Source organism: Muscardinus avellanarius (assembly GCF_963383645.1).
Source record: "Muscardinus avellanarius genome assembly, chromosome: 6".
NCBI lineage: Eukaryota > Metazoa > Chordata > Mammalia > Rodentia > Gliridae > Muscardinus > Muscardinus avellanarius.
Window position 1 is genome coordinate 97,533,471 of NC_137791.1, and position 22,464 is coordinate 97,555,934.

General features: G+C 37.4%; 1 protein-coding gene across 1 annotated transcript in view; it reads left to right on the forward strand.

The window, feature by feature from the left end:
* Window positions 1-239: 239 nt before the first annotated feature.
* Window positions 240-22,464, forward strand: part of LRRC66 (leucine rich repeat containing 66) — a gene marked incomplete at both ends in the record, with an annotated part of 32,724 nt that continues 10,499 nt past the window's right edge. The window contains one exon of the mRNA XM_080697247.1: window positions 240-729. Within this exon, the coding sequence (XP_080553373.1) occupies window positions 240-729 (490 nt within the window). The remainder of the gene's footprint in view (window positions 730-22,464) is intronic.

Consider the following 22,464-nt stretch of genomic DNA (forward strand, 5'->3'; position numbering starts at 1 on the left):
TTCCATCCCCAGTACCACCAAAAAAAAAAAAAAAAGCCACATAAATTTAATTTTATACTATCATTACAACATTTTGGTAGGTACATTTTAATGTCACATTTCTAAGAAATTCTTCACTTAAATTGACACTCAAGTCGAGATTACCAAATTGAAATTGAAATTTTCTGCTTCGTATTTGCTATTAATTTTTACATAGGCCATTTTGAAAAGTTGATCTTTTCCCCTTTTCTCCAGGCATTATGAAAAACTTCCATTTCAGAGCTATTGCTGTAGTTATAGGTCTTTACTTTACTGGAACAACGACAAGCCCATCAAGGAACCGCAGTATGGTACTCAACTCTGAGTACCAATGGAATGAATTTCTTCCGACAAATGGCTCTAGTGGAAAGCATGAGATACCTGTGGACTCTCTGCAGACAGCTGCCACCGTGGACGTAAGCTTTAGTGTCTATGGATTTCTCTTGCAGTCTCACACGGACAAAGAATGGAGAATAAGACACCTGGACCTCAGTAATGGTCTCCTATGGAAAATGACCTTAAGCCCTCTCACCTGTCCCCAGGCTTTGGCAATCCTAAATCTGAGCAACTACGCCATCCGCTCCATCTCGTTGGATCTGCCGAGTCCTCCCTTCGCGCGGGTGAAACACCACAGGCACAGTTTCAGAAGTGGACTTTCATTTGTAAAGGTGTTAATTCTCCAAAGAAATACACTCAGTGACACTCCCAAAGGTGAGTATGATTTTAAAAGGGGGACTAACCAGAGAAACAGTATGTGGAGAATTAATGTTTTCTGTCAATAAGGATCTGTATGTTTTCAGTTTCAAGGGAACAGGTGAAAGTAAAGCAATTTGATCAGAGCAAGTACAATAAAAGGAGCTCCTTAGTAACGGCATTGGAAGTTATGTGGAATTTAGTCGATGCAACTTAATCTCCGATTAGTATAACATATTAATGTTTTATTAAGATTTGTCAAGAGACACTAGAGAGTGTTAGCATCCTAAATAGTAATGTATGATTTTAAGCTACCTATTTGTTTTTATCAGGTATTTGTTAATATGGAAAGGCATTGAGAAAGAACTAGTTCAGAGTTTTAAATATGTTAACACAATTCAAATTAAATACCTTGCCTTATTTATATACTTTTCTCCTTAAGATACATTTTGCATCATCTACTCTAGTTGTTCTACAAATGTAAACCAGAAATATGCCAGTATTTCATATTATTATGTGAGCTTTCTGCTTATCAAATCAAAATCAGAATTTCTTATTCTAGTTTCTAATATGATACTTCACGTATCTCCCTATTATAATGAATTTGCAGATGACATTCAGTAGTCTATATATTAGAATTCCTTCACCAAGTGTATTTTAAAATATATTAGTTGATCAGACAAAACATTTTTGCCCTTTTTATATTCTCTAGGGGTAGACAGTTTTCTTCATTTGTTCCTAGTCTTGTTCACCATTTGATAAGCACCTGCTTTGTATATGATACTTATGCTTTTTTAAAAAAAGAATATTGTCTATTTTCTCTATTCCAAATCATATTCAGCCTTTCTCATTTTTCAGCTCTTACATTTCACATTTTTACTATTTTTTCTCTTTCCAGCTTCTGGCCTTGTTTCAAGTATCATTTTGGCAGTGATAGATTTGCAAGTAAAGGCAGGATTATTTCAGTCGCCTTGTACACAGAATTGTGTGAGAAGGGTGACAGTCTTCTCTCTTTGACCTTCTCCATAAAAACAGTGTCATATTTTCAGGCAAATGTAAACTAATTGTATTTTGGTTTTTTATTACAAAAGGAATACCTGTTATTTATAGACTACTTAGAAATTGAAAAAATTAAGAGAAAATTTAAAGTCATTTATGTAATATGTAGTCTTCAAGATTATTTTTATGTCTATATATACATTTTTCCTCCCCCGAACTGAATAATACTAGCTGTAACATCTCATAACTTGTATATCTATATCACAGAATATTTAGACATAGTTACATAACTAAGAAATCTTATAAATATTTTAATAGTTGAACCATTTTCATGTTTAACTGGTTTAATGAAATGACATGAAGGTTATTTCTATTTTGGTGTTTTCGAATATGACAGAACATGTATGGTAGATGTCAATCGCTCTCTACAAATTCCAGTGTCCTAGAGACACAATCTTCCACTGCCTGTAACAATATAGTTTCTGGCTCTGAGCCCCCATGATGGCAGTTGTTGGGGCGCAGAAGCATCCACCTGCGGCTGGCTTTCCTCTGCCCTTTCCCTGGTTTCTACCACAGCTGTAGAGTCTTATGCCTTTACAAGACACCAGGGTGTGAGCAGAGAGAGAGAGAGAGAGAGACCGTGTGTGTGTGTGTGTGTGTGTGTGTGTGTGTGTGTGTGTGTGTCCTTTACTCCCTGCTACCAAGAAAAATATTTCTTTTCAGTCCATTCAGTTTGGAGAAAATTTTTCCCTTGTGTTTCCTCAAAGCCCTCTATGTCTAGAAAGTCTTTTTTTCTAAAAGTTTAACACTTGTACATTCCTCTGCCTTCTGCCTTTCCTGGGACAATGAGTACAGAGACTACTCTGTCTGAATGGAGAGAAAGGAAAGAGGAAACCATAGGGAGTTAAAACATTAGTATGTCAAGGGACTCTTCCTTACAGAGTAAGCAGAGAAGGGCTACGCCTCTCCCATAGGGGAAAGGCAGGCGCCAGGTTAGTCAGTGTCGGGGCGAATATGACTCCCACTGCAGCGCCAGACGTCCCTAGTAATGCAGTTACGGATCATCCTCCTCCTTTTAGTTAAACTTCTGCTTCTCAAAATATCAGGGGTAAAAATGTTGAGCTTGCAAAGAAAAAAAAAAGAATTAAAGTGAACAAATCCTGTATCTGAAATTTGATTAGAATTCTGACAAAAGAAACCATAGAGAGGTGAAAAAAGTAGGTACTGGAAGTCCAATGTAAGCCATAAATCCAGTTGGGTCTAATCCAGAGCCCTTTTACCCAAGGCATATGGAGACTTGAATTATTTTCTTGTAATTATGATAAACTTTTACTTTTTTCTCGGTTGAATCCCCTGTAATTTCCACTTTATGGTTCTGTGAATAAGGCCAAGTAACTGACTTTGAAATTCAAGTTTGGAAAGAAATAGCTGGTGAGAGAGATGCTGCCTGGGGCACCACTCAATTTCTGGTCTTTCCTTTGCTCTTTTTCATTTATTTTACGGTAAGTCTGATTTGGGGAGTTGGTGTTTTCTTTTGTTTTGATTTGGTACTGGAGACTGAGCTGAGGGTAATTCTACCTTCAAACTACATCCCCGGCTCTCACTAAGTCTCACAATGTTGCTGAGAGTTTCACCTAATTTGCAAAGGCTGGCCTCAAAACTGCAATCATCCTGTCTCAGCCTCCCAAGTACTAGGATAACAGATGTGTGCCACCACACCTGGCTGTTTTCTGTTTTTTATGATGCTGGGGGTCAAACTCCAAACCTTGTACACACTAGACAAGTGCTCTACCACCAAGCTATATCCCCAGCTCTCTGTTTAAAGGTAACATCTAAATAACATGAATACTCCTCAATTTATGATGTGGCTACATCTCCATAAATTCATTGTTTATTCCCATTGTTTACAAATGCCATAAATTGTTGAGCGTGGTGGCTCATGCTTGTAATCCCACTATTCAGGAGGCTGAAACCACAGGATTGAGGTTCACGAACAGCCTCAGCTACTTAGTGAGGCCCTCCGCAACTTAGTGAGATCCTGTTTCAAAATAAAGAATGAAAAATAGGGCAGGGGTGTAGCTCAGAAATTGAATGTCCCCGCAAAAATAAATATAGAAAAAAAAAAGACCAAAAAAATAAGAGCTGGGGATGTAACTCAGAGGTAAAATGCCCCTGGGTTCCACCTCCAGTACCTAAAAAAAATGCCATAAATAAAAATGCATTTAAACCTGGGTACAGTGACACACACCTGCAATACCAGTACTTGGGAGACTGACACAGAAGGATCCTGAGTTCAAGATCAGTGCATTGTAACTTAGTGAGACCCTGTTTCAAAATTAAATAATTTTAGAGGGCTGTGGATGTAGTTCAGTGGTAGAATGCTCCAAGGTTCAATCTCTAGTAACACACACACACACACACACACACACACTCAATATACTTAATCTACCAAACATCATAGACTAGCCTTCCTTAGATATACTCAGAAGACATTAGCCTAAAGTTGGGAAAAAGCATGTAACAAAAAGTCAGTTTTATAATAAAATGTTGAATATCTTATGTAATTTATTGAATACTATACAAAAAGGTAAAAAGAATGGCATGCTTTTGTACCATTGTAAAGTCAAGAAATCATAAGTTGGGGACCATTTCTGTAATATTCATTAATATTATTATTTATTTGCAGAATAGTGAAAATAGTGAATATTAAATGAAAAATATATCTCAAGAACCTAATTTACTTCAATATCTAACATAAAAAATGATAGCAATTAAATGGTGTGAAAAGTATTTTCTAAACTTATGTAAAGTGCTTTGCAAATATTAGCTTTTTATTACCCTCTTGGCATAGATTGAGAATAACTGTATGCTTAGAAACAATTAGTTTTTCTCTAAGTCTCAAGTTATCTTTTAGAATGTAAAATAACTATTTCTATGGATGAGATTTGTAGCCCACTATAACTCATAAGGAGAGAACCATCTGTGTCTATTTATAATATATGTGCTTGTACTCCTTTATAATAATAATAAACTAGAGATGGCCCAGAAGACAGTAAGCAACCATATTTTTATAACCATGTCTCATGTGTTTTTCAATGGTGACTATTTATAGAACACTCAAAAAAAAACCCTCATTTTTGCAAGGATAAAACATCACTAACCACTGTCAGGTAATCTCCTGTGTTCAGAGTCCATCTGTGAGGTCACCACTCAGCTTTGTGTTAGGAAAACACCCTGGTGAGGTACTGGCCAATGCAACTTATAAAACAGAAGCCAGCCATGAATTTAACCTTAGTGATGGTCCCACCTTCCTCCTGGAATTTTGGAGGGCAACATTAATAACTTATAAAACAGAAACCAGCCATGAATTTAACCTTAGTGATGGTCCCACCTTCCTCCTGGAATTTTTGAGGATAACATTAATAACTGAAAAATCAGTGTGTTTTTCAGCTTTCTGCTACTGTAACAATATACCGAGATAATATAATTTAAAAGATGAAGGGTTTATTTTGGCATATAGTTTGGGTAGTCAGTCCGTGTCAGGTGATCTTGCTTTGGGGCCTGTGTTGACGCAGAGTATGTGGCAGAGGAAGCTACCTAGCTGCTCACATCATGGCAGCCAGGAAATGAAAGGAGAGAGAGCAAGAGACCAGCATCACATAATCCCCTTTGAAAGCAAGTGCCCAGTGACCTTTTAAAGGTACCCACCACTTCTCAATAACACTAAGATGGGGACTAAGCTTGTGTGTGTGTGTGTGTGTGTGTGTGTGTGTGTGTGTACTTTTATTGGTGCATTATAGCCTCACATCATAATGCAATTCATAGTAGTAGTGACAGAGGCACTCAGCAGAGACTAACCTTTTTATCACATGGTTTGGGCAACACTTACCAAATTCACTCAATATATTTTTAATTTTAAGAATGTGGAAGCTGGGCATGGTGGCGTATGTTGTAATACCAGCACTTGGGAGACTGAGACAGGAGGATCATATATTCGCAGCCAGCCTCAGCTACTTAGTGAGGCCCTCTGCAACTTAGTGAGACCCTGTTTCAAAATAAAGAATAAAAAATGGGGCTGGGGGGGTGTAGCTCAGAAGGAGGATGCCTCTGGATTCAATCCCCAGTTCTACAAAAAAATAAAAATAAAAAAGAGTGTGGGATCAGTCTCTAATTAAACTGTCCTACGTCCATCAAAAGTATTTTCAGAGTATCTATAGAGTACCAGAAAATATATTAGAATCAACATCTTACTGAGATTTTAGTTAGGTTATTAACTAGATGTGGCGTCCTCAAATTAACCTCCAAAGTCCCAGATAAATTTGTTAGAAGTTAGATTAAATAGCCAGGCACGGTGGGAAACTGAAACAGAAGGATCACAGGTTCAAGGCCAGCCTTAGCAATTTAGTGAGACCCTCAGAAACCTATCAAGATCCTGTTTCAAATTTTAAGAAAAGTTACAAAAGGGCTTGGATTATAGCCTAAAGATAGAGTGCTTTTGGATTCAATTCCTAGTACAGAAAGAAAAGAAAGAAAGGAAGGAACGAGGGAAGGAAGAAATTGTATTTCAGTGGCCAGGTGTAGTCAGCTATTAGCTAATAGCTGACATTTGAAGCTAGTGGAGTTTCTTTTAAAATGAAAAGGGAACCTGTATATTGAAAGAAAAAGTTTATTGTATTCTTTTATTCATAGAGAATTAAATATTTCATTCTGATTATTATTGGATTATAGAGATGCAAATAACCAAAACCAGTTCTCAAAACCAGTTCAGGTCCTAAGGAAACAGAGTATAAAATTAAGATAAGAGGCAAGGCTTTGACTCACCAGTGTAATTTGACTGCAAGAAGGGCTGACCTTATGAATAAAATATCTTATCAAGGCCATTCTTGACTCTATTCCAATTCTGAATACTCTGAACTAGAAGTAATAATCCAAAGTATCCTTGTTTTATGTTATTAGGTTATTACACTTGGGTAAGCATGTAAGAAGTTCATAGTCCAAAGGGAGTATTTACTAAGGTGTAACGTATGGGAATCCTCTCTGCCCTTTCTTTTTTTAATTAACCCTGAGATAATTTCTTGGAAAGACTATGGCCACTGAAATACAAAAGATAGTCAAATTCCTGTCTTCCGTGGCCCATATAATCATCAGAAAACATTCAATAAATCATTCTATTTCCACAAGTTACTTCAATATTTTCCTCCAAACATTCAACTCCCCTCTCTTGAAACATGGAATCTATCCTGATATCCAAGCTCCAGCCATTAATGCACTTCACACTGGAATATCATCATTGACTCACCAATTTTTTTTTTTTTTTTGGTACTGGGGATGGAACCCAGGGGCATTCTATCTCTGAGCTACACCCCAGCCCTATTTTTATTTTTTATTTTGAAACAGGGTCTCACTGAGTTGCAAAGGGCCTTAGTAAGTGGGAGCTGAGACTGTCCTTGAACTGCGATCCTCCTGTCTCAGCCTCCCAAATGCTGGGATTACAAGCATACACCACAACACCCGGCTTGACGAGTAAGTTTTGCAAAACAAAATTTCACACACACACACACAAAAAAAAAAAAAAACACCACTTTTCCCCATTCAGAAATGCAGCCAAGAATCGTGGAAGAGTTTACCCAAATTTCCCTATTCCATCCTCTCTGAGAGTCCATGAACAATCAAGATCATTTGCAAGAACCACACAATTTCATTCTCTAAAATAAGAAGAAAATTTTTCAAGGAGGAGAGATCATTGAACTTCATGGTTTTAGTTCCCATTTCCAAAAGAAGCTTACCTTATTCTTGGGTAATCTCAGCTTGATAATATGAGAGGAGATGAATAAAATGATTTCATTATCATTCTCTGTCCAGAACCACCATTCTCCTTCCATGTTTGGGCATGTTCTGGTCTCATTCTTCTCATTTACTCTTACTCTTCTTAGATTATTGCTGTATTTTCTTATTTATTGATTTTAAACATGTTGCTTAGCCTAAAAAGGCCTCCTGGTCCTTATCTTTAATCAAAGATAGTTGTATACACAAGGTTGATGTGAGAGTTAATGTATATAAAGACCGTGGTGCTGCACACTTGTAATCCCAACATTCAGGAGGCTGAGACCGGAGGATCACCATTCGCAGACAGCCTCAGCTACTTAGGCCCTCGGCAACTACTGAAGACCCTGTTTCAAAAATAAAGAATAAAAAATAGGGCAGGGGATGTAGCTTGGAGGTTGAACGACCCTGGGTTCCATCCCCAAACCTGCAATAAACAAATAAATAAATAAATAAATAAATAAAACATTTCTCATATTGCTGGTACATACCAGATTCTCAAAAGCTATATGCCCCTCTTTAGTGCTGCTTGACTACCCTGTACCTCTAATTCTATTTCCCATCTCAAGCTTTGCTATAACAGTTACTTCCTTGGTTTCAGGCATAATAAATAATTAAAGGTGATTCTAATTCTCTGTAAATGTTCAGAGTTTATATGAAGTCCACAGTACATGTCAACAGCCTTGCTGCTCCTGCTCACACTTGTGCAGGTATCTAATGTTACAGCCCTTGCTTTTCACATTTCTGAGCAGTCTCCGATCTGCCCTCCGACTCTGAGCCACAGTGACCTGTGAAACTAGTGCCACTATCAAGATAATGACTTAGCCATCACCTCAAAACTTTCCTCCTGCTCTCTTGAAATCTATCTTTTGACTTCTGGGAAGATGGCGACCGAGAAAAGCGGGGCTTAAGAGCCCTGCTAACAACAAATCTCCATTACCACAAAATCAGCGCCTTTCATAGCCAGAAAACACCATCACCAGAGAAATAAAAAAATCACCAAGCTCCAGAGAGAAAGCGGACTGAGAACAGAGCCACAGAGGAGATACACTGGCCTTGCGCCCGAGGACGCAGCAGCAGCGCCATACTGCCGGCGGCACCAGCGAATTCACGGGACAGCTACAGCAAGCCGAGGTGAACCACTGCGGAACAGCCAGGCGGGATTGCTTGGCGCAGAGGGCATCTAAAGCTCCCAGTGGCCGAGCTCAGCACACGCTGCAGTGATTCAGAGTGGAAATCAAAACCAAGGAGAAAAACGCCAGCCCCATAGCCGAGGGAGTAGCAGCGGCGCCATATTGCCACCGGCGGAAGCAGCAGCGAATTCAGCGAGGCCAGTACAGCTACATCTGCGTACTCAAGAACAGTGAGTCAAACTGCGGGCCACAGAGGAGAAATCCCAGTACTGTACTCCCTGGGACTTGACCCAGTGGGGGAGGGGCGGTGGCAGAGATATCACACCATAGGAGAATGTGCAACCGGGCACCCTCCACAGTCTAAAGCAGCCTCTATTGACTCTCTGGGTCGGAGACTCTGTGATAAAACCCAGTAAAGGAGTAGTGGGGTCTGAGATACTACTGACTCGAGATCCAGAACACCTTAAGTGAAGTCATAGTGACCCAAGGGAAGAACCCAGAGAAGGCACAAACATCCAAAATCATGGGAAAGAGGAATAATACTGGAGCAATGAATGCCCACAATTGCACAACATCAGAACCTGAAAAAACAGAAAATCAGAGATTTCTAGAAGATCAAATCAGGAAAATAACTGTAGAAATAATAGAGGTGCTTCGAAAAGAACTGAGAGAGAGCCAAAAAGAGATAAAGGATGCGATTAATGAAGTAAAGGCCTCAATTCAAAGCACAAACAACCGATTAGACCACATGGAGAACAGAATCTCGCTCTTAGAAGATGATCATTCCAAAAATGAACGCATAGTTTCTAATCTAGAAAAAAATATCCGACAGCAGGAATCTGATATTGAAGAAATATGGGCCCATTTTAAGAGAGCTAACCTAAGAATAATTGGAATAGAGGAGGGAAAAGAAAGTGAAACCAAAGGGATCAACAATCTCTTCAAGGAAGTAATAGCAGAAAATTTTCCAGACATAGAGCAAGAGGTCGATACACAGGTCCAGGAAACTTATAGAACTCCCTTTAGACAGGATTGGAGAAGAGGATCCCCACGCCACATAATTGTCAAAATGACCAATGTGGAAGCCAAGCAGAGAATCTTAAAGGCAACAAAAACAAAGGGCCAAGTGACATTCAGAGGCAAACCAATTAGAATCACTCCAGACTTCCCAAACCAAGTCATGAGAGCCAGAAGGGCTTGGAGTAACATATTCCAAACTCTGAAAGAAAACAACTTCCAGCCAAAAATTTCCTACCCAGCAAAACTTTCTATCAAATGAGATGGGGAAATAAGAAGCTTCCACGACAAACAGAAACTGAAGGAATTTATGTCTTCAAAACCAGCACTAGAGAAAATACTCAAAGAGATTAACTACAAAGAGGAAATAGGTAACACACACCAGAACTAGTGAAACAAGATTTTCCATCCAACAGACAACTAAGATTGGTTATCTGTGGAGATTCATTATTTATGTTAGTCTTTTACCTATCTCTAAAGGGTATTGTTTGCCTTTATTGTTGTTAATTTTTAGGATTTCTAGTTGGAATATTAATATACCTTCAGATATAGCATTTGGAAATATTTTATCCCATTCTATTAGTAACTGTTAACTCTGTTTACATTGTTTTTGGATATACAATATTTTTTTTATTTTTTAGGGAGTTTGTAGACTCTTCTGTTGCCTGTGCCATTGAAATCATATCCAACAAATCACTGCCAATTTCAATGCTGTGAGGTTTTATGACCCAGATTTTCTTCTAAAAGTTTATAGTCTTAAGATTTATATTTAGGTCTTTTATCTATTTTGAGTTAATATTTGTATATGGGATTAGGTAAGGGTCCAATTTTATTCTTTTTCATGTAATTATTATTTTTCAACAATATTTAGTTAAAAGATTATTATTTCCACCACCAAATGTTCGTGGAAACCTTGTCAAAAATAACTTGACAGTATAGGGAAGAATTTAGCTCTAGGCTTTTATTTAACCCCAATGGTTTATATATCTGCCTTTAGAATAGTACTACACTGTTTCAATTATTGTAGCTTTATATGGTTTGAAATCAGAAAATATATATCTTCTAGCTTTGTTCTTTTTCAAGATCGTTTTGGGTACCTAGAGTCCATATTCCATATTAGGATAGATTTTTTTTCTGAAAAATAAATATATAAATATATGATAGTTTCACCTAAAAAAATAGAAAAACAATATTCTCTGGTAAGAAAGAAAGTAAAAAGAAATATTGAAACGTTATCTTTAAGTCATCAAAAGCTTGGTATCAGACAAATGAAACTGTTATGTGAGATTATCATTTTTAATTTTGGATAAATTGCTATAATACTAGATGTCAACCACTAAGCCAAGCATGGGAGGGAGGGATAGGGAGAGAATGGGGTGGGGATCGGGTGGGGGCTGACTGGGCAATGTGTGCATGTATGTCTACAAAAGGTTGTATCCCACTATGATGTATGAATACAGTGCACCAATTAAAAAAAAAAAAAGAAATCTATCTTTTCCACTATTCCCTTTACCCAACCCAGTTAACCACTGAGCTCTTTTCTGTTACTGTAGTTTTATTTGTATGTTCTATAACTTTTATATAACTGGAATCATACAATACAGATGGTCTCTGGCCGTGGTTCAACTTACTGATTTCTGGGCTTTATGATGGTGTGAAAGAAAATGCACTTTCTTTCACACCATCATAAAACTGTACTTTGAAATTTGGTCTTTTCCTGGACTAGCAATATGCGGTATGATAATCCATTGTCATGCTGGGCAGTGACAGGAAGTCACAGCTTCCAGGCACCGTGTGATCGTGAGCTGAGACAACTGACGCTGCAGTGTGCCATAAGCTAAGCTTTCGGGTTTGGTTAAGTGTATTAAATGCATTTTTTACTTACAATAGTCTAAACTGATGATGGGTTTTTGGGAATGTAACATCGTCATAACTTGAGGATTATCTGTACATACTTTTGGTTTGGGTTTCTTTCCACATAATTGTCTTGAGATTTAATCATGTTGTTATATATGTTACTACTTCATTACTTTTTATTGCTGAGTAGAATTCTATCATGTGGATATTCATTTACCTGTTGACAGTCTGTCTTTTTTTTTCTCTTACAAATAAAGCTGCTAGATAAAAGGGTGGAGAAAGATAAACCATTAGCAAAACACTAATCAAAATAAAGGTGGGGGTAGTTGTTTAATTTCAGACAGAGGAGGCTTCAGAACAAGAAAAATTACCGGGGACAAAGAATAGCACTGTGTAATGATAAGAAGATCAAATCTTGGAGAAGACATAATAATCCTCAACATGAATATACTTAGCAACAGAGCATAGAAATACATAAGGAAAAAAACTGACAGTTCAACACCCCTGTCAATGATAGTTTACACAGACAATAATAAAGATCTAGTAGACTTGAACAGCACTATCAAGCAGCTTGATCTAATATATATATATATATATATATATATATATAAAAATACAATCTAATAACCTCAGAATACACATTTTTCACAAGTTCAGATAGAACATTCACCAAGACAGAATACATTCAGGACCATAAAACGCATCTTAACAAACTTGGAAGAATAGAAGTCATACAAAGTATGTAATTTGATTACAGTGGAATTAAATTATAAATTAAGAGCCAATTGTGGAGGCACCTGCTTGTAATCCCAGTATTTGGGAGGCTGAGACAGGAGGATCGCAGGTTCATGGCCAACCTCAGCTATCTAGTAAGGCACTTAACAATTACTGAGACCTTATTCAAAATAAAGAATAAAAAAAGAATAAGGGCTGGTGGCATAGCACAGAGATAGAATGTTCCTGAGTTCCATCCCCAGGACCACACACACACAAAAAAAATTTATAAATCAATAACAGAAAGATAACTGGAAAGGCTTAAATATGCCTGGAAAATAAATATGTTTGTCAGCTTCTTGTTGCTGTGACAAGTACCTGAGATAAATCAACTTAAAAGGTAAAAGGTTTATTTTGCCTCACGGTTTCAGAGGTTCAGCGGTTTCAGTTCATGGCCAGTTGACTCAATTCCATTTAGGCCCGTGGCGAGGTGAAATGTCATGGCAGGGAACACATGCTGAAGCTAAGCTGCTCACTCCATGGCAGCCAGGAAGCAAAGAAAAAAGAGGAAAGGTCCTGGGATCCTCACATCTCCTTCAAATGTATACCAACAGCAATCAAACTACCTCACATGTCCTATGGGCTCCACCACCTTGCAGTAGCAGCACAGGCTGGGAGATAAGCCTTCAACACATGGGCCTTTGGGGACATTCAAGATGCTAACTATAGCACTGAACAACACATTTTAAATAGCACATAGGTGAAAGAAGAAATCTCAAGAGGGATTTAAAAATATTTTGAGCTAGATGAAAATTAAAATGGAACTTATTAGAATTTGGAGGATACAGAAAAATCAGTTCATAGAAGGAACTTTATAGAAGCAAAGGCATATATTAGAAAAGAAGAATGCTCTAAAGATATAACCTAAGCTTTCTCCTTAGAAAACAGAGGAAGAACACAGTTCAGTCTGGAAGAAAGCAAAAGGAAAGAAATAATGAAAATGAAAACAGACTCTGTTGAAAGTAAAAGCAGTTAAAAAAAAAGGGGGAAAATGAGCAAATCCTAGAATCTGGTTATTTGAAAAGATAAGTAAAATTAAAATGCTCTGGCCAAAATATCCCTTTCACAAAGAAAAAGAAAGAAGACAAACACCAGATTATCAGAAATGAAAGAGTCGCTATCACTACTATTTCCATTAGCATTTTAAAAATAGGAAAGCCTTTGTGGCAACATAGGCTTTTATTTATCTTAAGTAAATAACCTAAAAGAATGACCAGGTCATGTGTTGGGCTTATGTTTAACTTCTAAGAAATTTTCATTTAGGGATTACACCTGTAATCCCAGTACTTGAGAGGCTGAGACAGGAAGAGCACAGGTTTAAGGCCAGCCTCAGCAAGTTAGTGTGACCCTGCTTAAAAATAAAATAGGACTAGGGTGTAGCTCAAAAGTAGAATGCCCTTTGGTTCAATTTTGAGTACCAAAAATAAATAAATAAATAAATGAATAAATAAATAAATAAATAAAAGTTGTCAAACTGTTTTACCACGTGCCCATTTTAAATTTCTACTAGTATTGTGTGAGAATTTCAATTGTTCTACGTGCTCACCATTCTAGGGATGGTAGGTCTTTTTAAATATATCCATACTAATTGGTATACAATGGAATATCACTGTCTTATGTGGATTTCTCTAAATGACTGATATAGAAAATCTTCTATCTTTGATGACGTTTGTAAATCTTTGACTCATTTAAAATTAATTGTTGAGTTTTGAGAAATCTTTACACATTTGGAATACAAGCCCTTTAACTGAATGTGGTGTGCAGATATATTCTCTTAGTACATACCTTGAGTATTCATTACCTTAACATAACAATGTTGTTTTGAGGGAGTGGGGGTGGTACTGATTGAACACAGCAGCATTCCACCTCTAAGTTGCACACAAGCCCTATTTATTTTTTGTTTTGATACGGGGTCTTGTTAAGTTGCTGAGGCTGGTTTTGGATCTGCCATCCTCCTGTGCCAACCTTTCCAGTACTGGGATTACAGCTGTGTATTACCATACCCAACTTGAGCATCTTTTAATATAATTATTTGCTATCCATATAATGTCTTGCTGAAATGTCTTCAAATCTGTTTATTTTTAAATTTTCATTGTTTTCTTGTTTTTTTAAAGTTAGAAATATATATATCTTGGGTATAAGATTCATTGTGTGTTGTGTCTTTCCCTTCTCTTATTAGTGTCTTTTGAAGAATAGAAATCCATTTTCAGTGTTGATGAAGTCAAATTTATACATTTTTTTCTTTATTGATTAGTTGGATGTTATATCTAAAACCTTTATGTTTAACCCAAGGTCTCAGAAACTTTTTTTTCTACAAGTGTCTTAGTTTTAGGCATTGCATTGAGGTCTTCCATTTTGAGCTAATTTTTGCATAGGATGTCAGGTATGGATCCAAGATTTTACTTTATTTTATGTATGAGTAACAAATTGTTCTAGCACCATTTATTTAAAAGATGATATTTTCTGTCCTTTCATATGGTTAACCTGTTTGTGATTTTACATTTAAAGTGGATTTCTTATAGGTGTTATATAGTTAGCTCATGCTTGCTTCTTTTTTTTAGTGGTGGTATAGGGATTGAACCCAAGAGCATTCTATCCCCATGATACACCCCCAACACTTACCATTTTTGTTTTTAAACAGGCTTTTGATAGATTGCTGAGAGTCTCCCTAAGTCACTGAGATTGGCCTTGAACCTGAGATCAACCTGTCTCGGCCTCCCATATACTGGGATTATAGGCATGCACCACCATGCCTGGCTAGTTCTTGCTTTTTTATCCAAACTGAGAGTCCTTGACTTCTGATTTGAGGTTTTTAGACTATTATTTAAATCTACCATCTAATATTTTTTCTTACCAATTCTTTTTTGCTCTCTGTTTCCCTCATTTTTCTGTCATTTTCGTATTAGTTGTATATTTTTATAAGTTAATGCATTTTATGTCCACTCGGACCCCAGCCATCTTCTTTATTGTTTATTGTTTGGGGAATTCCAGTTTATATCTTAATATCACAGTCTATTTTTTATGTAGCATTATATACTACTTGCCTAGAATATAAAAACTTTATAACTTCCCCGTTCTATTTTTTTCCTCTCCGGACTTTGTACCAATGTTGTCATATATTTCATTCCATATATACTACAAATTTCACAATACATTTTTATTATTTTGCTTCAAAGAGTTAATTATGTTTAAATAAATTTTTTAAATAAAAATATTTATATTAACTCACATAGTTACTATTTCTGGTGGTCCTTCTTCCTTTTTGTAGATTCAGACTTCGATGTGGTATCATTTTTTGAGTTTAAACCATACTCTCAAAACATACAATCCCAAAAGTCAAATCTTGAATCTCAAAATCCTAAGATAAAAATCTCTAAAGTCTAAAATCTCAAAAGATCGGCCATCCCCAAAAAAAAATTCTGAAAAATTTTTTAATTATTTAAAATACCTTTATTTGCATAAAAAGGCATTTATTTGAGGAACATAAAAATATGGCACCTCATCACACAATAAAAGAGACAATAACAACATGCATATCTCTGCAAGTATGGATATTCAGATATACTAATGCCAGTCACATGGGAATAGCAGTTATGATCAGACAAACCATGGTCATGGGAAAATAGGTCAAAAAGGGAAATGTATAAACACATGTCATATTTCTTTTGTAATTGTGCACCCAGATTTATATTTATTTATTTATTTATTTATTTATTTATTTATTTATTTATTTAGGTGGTGGTACTGGGGTTCCTGGAAACCCTTCTACCTCCAGGCTACACTCCCAGACCTATTTTTTTCCTTTTTTTTAAATAATTTTTTATTATTGCACTGTATTCATACATCATAATGGTATAAAGAAAATACTTTTGTAGACATGCATGCACATATCACCCAGTTAGTCCCTACCCGATCCCACCCCGTTCCCTCCCCATCCCTTCTTCCCATGCTTGGCTTAGTGGTTGACATCTAATATTATAGCAATTTATCTAAAATTAACAATGATAATCTCACATAACAGTTTCATTTTTCTGATACCAAGCTTTTGATGACTTAAAGATAACATTTCAATATTTCTTTTTGCTTTCTTTCTTACCAGAGAATATTTTTTCTTTTCTTTTTTTTAGGTGAAACTATCATACATTTATTTATTTATTTTTCAGAAGAAAATCTATCCTAATATGGAATATGGACTCTCGATACCCAAAACGATCTCAAAAAAGAACAATGCTAAAAGATGTATATTTTCTGATTTCAAACCATATAAAGCTACAATAATTGAAACTGTGTAGTACTGTTATAAAGGCAGATATATAAACCATTCGAGTTAGATAAAAGCCTAGAGATAAATTATTCCATATATTGTCAAGTTATTTTTGACAAGGTTTCCACAAACATTTGGTGGTAGAAATAATAATCTTTTAACTAAATATTGTTGAAAAATAATAATTACATGAAAAAGAATAAAATTGGACCCTTACCTAACACCATATACAAAAATTAACTCAAAATAGATAAAAGACCTAAATATAAATCTTAAGACTATAAACTTTTAGAAGAAAATCTGGGTCATAAAACCTCACAGCATTGAAATTGGCAGTGATTTCTTGGATATGATTTCAATGGCACAGGCAACAGAAGGGTAAACAAACTCCCCCAAAATTAAAAGAATATTGCATATCCAAAGACAATGTAAACAGAGTTAAAAGTTACTGATAGAATGGGATAGAATATTTCTAAATGCTATATCTGAAGGTATATTAATATTCCAACTAGAAATCCTAAAAATTAGCAACAATAAAAGCAAACATTACAATTTAGAGATAGGTAAAAGACTAACACAAATAATGAATCTCCACAGATAACCAATCTTAGTTGTCTGTTGGATGGAAAATCTTGTTTCTCTGATTCTGGTGTGTGTTACCTATTTCTTCTTTGTAATTAATCTCTTTGAGTATTTTCTGTAGCGCTGGTTTTGAAGACATAAATTCCTTCAGTTTCTGTTTGTCATGGAAGCTTCTTATTTCCCCATCTAATTTGATAGAAAGTTTTGCTGGGTAGGAAATTTTTGGCTGGAAGTTGTTTTCTTTCAGAGTTTGGAATATGTTACTCCAAGCCCTTCTGGCTCTCATGACTTGGTTTGGGAAGTCTGGAGTGATTCTAATTGGTTTGCCTCTGAATGTCACTTGGCCCTTTGTTTTTGTTGCCTTTAAGATTCTCTGCTTGGCTTCCACAAAGGTCATTTTGACAATTATGTGGCGTGGTGATCCTCTTCTCTGATCCTGTCTAAAGGGAGTTCTATAAGTTTCCTAGACCTGTGTATCGACCTCTTGCTCTATGTTTGGAAAATTTTCTGCTATTACTTCCTTGAAGAGATTGTTGATCCCTTTGTTTTCACCTTCTTTTCCCTCCTCTATTCCAATTATTCTTAGGTTAGCTCTCTTTAAATGGGCCCATATTTCTTCAATGTCAGATTCCTGCTGTCGGATTTTTTTTTCTAAATTAGAAACTATGTGTTCATTTTTGGAGTGATCATCTTCTAGGAGTGAGATTCTATTCTCCATGTGGTCTAATCGGTTGTTTGTACTTTGAATTGAGGCCTTTACTTCATGAATTGCATCCTTTATCTCTTTTTGGCTCTCTCTGAATTCTTTTCGAGACACCTCTATTATTTCTACAGTTATTTTCCTGATTTAATCTTCTAGAAATCTCTGAATTTCTGTTTTATCGGGTTCTGATGTTGTGGGGTTGTGGGCATTCATTGTGCCATTGTTATTCCTCTTTCCCATGATTTCGGAAGTTTGTGCCTTCTCTGGGTTCTTCCCTTGGATCACTACGACTTCACTTAAGGTGCTCTGGATTTCGAGTCTGTGGTATCTCAGTCCCCACTACTCCTTTACTGGGTTGTATCGCAGAGTCTCAGACCCAGGTAGTCAATCGAGGCTGCTTTAGACCATGGGGGGTGCCAGATTGGGCGTTCTCCTATGGTGTGATATCTCTGCCACCGCCACTCCCCCACTGGGTCAAGTCTCTGGGAGTACAGTACTGGGATTTCTCCTCTAGGGCCACAATTTGACTCGCTGTTGTTGAGTGCACTGATGGAGCTGTAGTGGATTCGGTGAATTTGCTGCTGCTGCCCTCGGCTCTGAGGCTGGCGTATTTCTTCTCTGGTTTTGAGCTTCGCTCTGAGTCCCTGCTGGGTGTGCTGAGCCCAGCCCCTGGGAGCTTTAGACGCTCTCTTCGCCGAAAAATCTGCCAAATTCCACCCAGCTGATCCGCAGTGACTCACCTCGGCTCGCTGTCCGCCACTCCTCTCTGGAGCCTGGTGGGCTGTTGAGTGCGTTGGTCTGGTGCCATCCGGTAAATTTGCCACTGCTGCCGGCAGTAAGGTGCTGCTGTTGTGTCCTCGGGCGTGAGGCTGGCGTATCTCCTCTGTGGCTCTGTGCTCCATTCTGAGTCCCCATCCTCTCTGGGGCCTGGTGCTGCAAAGGAAGATGGTGCGCCGCTCCACTCCACGCCATGGATCCAGCCGCAGCACTGCGGTCTGGTTTCTTTCTGGTGTTTCGTTCTTCCAGCCCTCTTTTTCTCTGTCCCTTGTAATTACATTTTTTTGTTTCTCTGCTGATGGTGTTTTCTGGCTATGAAAGGCGCTGATTTTATGGTAATAGAGATTGGTTGTTAGTGGGGCTCATAAGCCCCGCTTTTCTCTGTCGCCATCTTCCCAGACCTATTTTATACATTTTTTTGTTTGGAAACAGGGTCTCTTAAGCCAGCATCATGGCGTGCGTAATCCTCCTGTCTCCGCCTCCCAAACACGGGGATTACAGGCATGTGCCACCATGCCTGGCTGCACCCGCTTTATAACTGCAGTCATCTGAAATATCTTGCCAGTGTAAGTCTTTTGACAAGATGGTCAAAAGTCAGGATGGGTCATCCTGGACGGCCAGTTTGTGCAGTCTGGTGTGCATGCAGGCCGTTGATCATGGAGCTCTGATGTTCAGGGCAGCAGAATAAAATACCATCCCAGTTCCCAGAGAGCAACCAGTTCACCTTCTGCACCTGTGTTCTGTAGGGCCAGTCGGATGGCATATGCCTGCATGGAGGTCAAATCATCCCCACCTGGTCCACTCAGACTCGCACATTAATCTTCTCTAGAAACACCCTCACAGACACTCCAAAAAGCCCCGCTGGGTTTCTAGTTGGTCATCCACCCAACTGATGCAGCTGCACAGCAGAAAACATCCTAACTCTCCCCCCCAGAATGGCCACCCTCTTCTCTAGCCTTTTTTCTTTTCCCCATGGAAATGATGGTTTTCAGCATTTTAGTTTTCAGACTGATCTGTTCTTATTATGTTCCAGATTTCAACATTTGGGACTTTAATCTTTTAGGATCATGAATTTCAGGAGTTTTAGACTTCTAGGATTTTGAGCTTTTGGAATTTCAACATTTGGGGCTATAGTGTTTGGGACTGTGTCTCTTGGGATTATGATTGACACTGTTTCTCTTTTTCTTTTTTTGTTAAAGAATAACTTTACTGCCTCTACTGTTGAATTATTTCAAATCTTGTATATCTGAAAATTCATTTGTCTTCATTTTTAAAATATATTTTTACTCACTAAAGAATTCTAGGCTGAAAAATAAAACTTTTTATATTAAAATATTACTCTACTATCTCCCATTTGCTTTGTTTCTAATAAAAACCTGTTCTCATCCTTATTTTTGTCCTTTTTTATAGTACTCTGAATATGCATTCAAATTAAATTTTCATAGCCAACTGTATTATTGTTTTCCCTTATAATTTTTTCCTTTGCTTTCGTTCTCAAAAGCAGCTTCCCCCAAGTTGAACTCCATCAAGCTCTTATTTATATGCACCTCACACTCCAGCAAAATTGTCAGAGAAGTTTTTCAGGAAGATTGTGCTTTTAATCCAACTAGTATTTATTTTGTTATGTGGGTATCAGAATACTGTCTGCAGCCAATCTCTGGGACAGAGCGCTTCACACACACCCCCAAACAGAGCTAGCTAGATATCATGTCCCGGGTTTTCCACAGGCCAGAATTGGTAAACCATATTTGCTGCTACCTATTAACAGCATCTTTCTTCACCTTCATGCCAATCTCAGCCCATCCACAAGTGTCAGCACTTACAAAGCAGTCCCACATAATTCACACACTGTCACCTGACACTGATATCAATGACTTGGGTCCTACAAATAAGAAAAATATTGTGGCAGTCCAGAGCACTTCTGACTCTATTCTACTACAATTGGTTGCTAGTCCTCAAGAGATAGTACCTGTCATCTTGAAGGTTACACGGTGGATTCAAGTCTGTTCCACATGTCTGTCTTTTGGGCCATCCAAGCCATAGTCTTTTGATGGTACTGGCAGAAGCCAAGAAAGAAAGCTTCATCACATATGTTTGAAATATTTGCTCATGTTATATCTGCTAACATTCCATTGGCCAGATCAAGTCACATGGACAAACTCAACTCAGAGGGGTAGTGAAGTGTATTCTATCCACAGGAGAGTATTAGCTGAACCATAATCAAAACTATTAGACTTGACTTCCACTGCACTCAAAATGCTTGAAAATCATAGTAATACAAGACAGATCTCAATTCCAGCTCTGAGAAATAAATTTTAAGGAAGGTTAACTGAGGCATGGAGACGTTAAGTGGTGTTTCTTATATCAAAGTCACAGACCAGATGGACTAAAATTCAGTCTCTTAAACCCCCCTCCAGGTCACTTTTGATTCCAGTTGGCCAATCAGGACAACTAAACAACCCCCAGCACCTTTGACAATTTTATTATGTATTCCATGGCCCAGAGCTTTCTTTTGCCTACAGAGTTCTGTTTTCTGCCTTCTTTTCCCCTTCTAAAATCCAAGCTCTCTTTCAGAGCCTTGCTCATGCCTCCTCCTTTTCTTTTCTTCCTTTTTTTTAACCTAAAAAAATGGTCATGGTTACAAAGTGATGGTCAAGAGATCTGGGTTTTGATCCCAACTCCACTTACATTGTCCACTTACATTGGACAAATTCTTATCTTGGCTGAACCTAGGTGATTTCATTCATAAAATAGTGATCAGCCCCAGGACTTTGTGAAAATTAAAAGATGTGTATAAAATGTTTAGAGATACAGGTGTGCAATTAAACAGTTTAAAAATAATTTCTCCCCTCCACTTCAAAGTCAGGAGCTCTCCCTTATGGTACTTATTCAATTCAGTTAAGCACTGAGATATTTTAGGAACTATGAATTCATATCCCTAAATAGTCCAAGCAGATATCATGAAAATGTTAAGAAATCAATACTATCTTTTATATTGGTATCTTATGTTGCATTTTTTCTTATAGGCCCATATGTTTGCATATTAAAGCATGTAGGAATATTCTTCTCTGCACAAAGAAACATTTTCTCCAAAGGTTCTATTTGTAATATTTAACAAATGGCCATCAGCCTGGGCTTCCCAGTTGGATGCCTCTATGATGTGGTGCTTAAGTGGGTTCCTGTTGGACTGGAAGGGCTGCAGTGCCCGGGGCCATGGAGCAGCACACAGGGACTCCACCAATGGCTATTTATGAACCAATATGAGAATACTTCTTATTAGCGTGCATCAACTGTTTGGTTCTTTCCCATTGTTTTTTAAACATATAGTCTCCTTGGCCTGTCCTTCATGTTTCTATTACTTATATAAATATGAGTACAGAGAAATCATAGTCTTCTCTAAGCTCACATCCCCATCTAAAGCAGGCAGCCCTCATTCAGCTACAGACAAATGTTGTCTTATACCAGTTTGACTTCCAGATTTTCAAGAGAAGCCATAAATGCAAATTTCTGTATTGAATCTTTAATGTTGGCTTAATGATTTGTAAATCTCTGCACAGGCCAAATAGTATGGTCTCTATTTTGTTGAATATATACTATAAACCAAACATTGCAAGACTTCAAAGATACAAATTATGCCCTAAAGGCCTCGACCCTCTCAAGGAAAAGTAGACAATATAATTTTATAGTTGGATGGTATGCATGATGAGCTACTTTGCATATCTAATAACTTTTTCTTGTTTGTATATCTTATCATTCAACCAGACTAAGCTTCTTAAGGATAAGAATTCTATGCTATTCTTGTCCTCAGCACCGAGGGCCTGGAT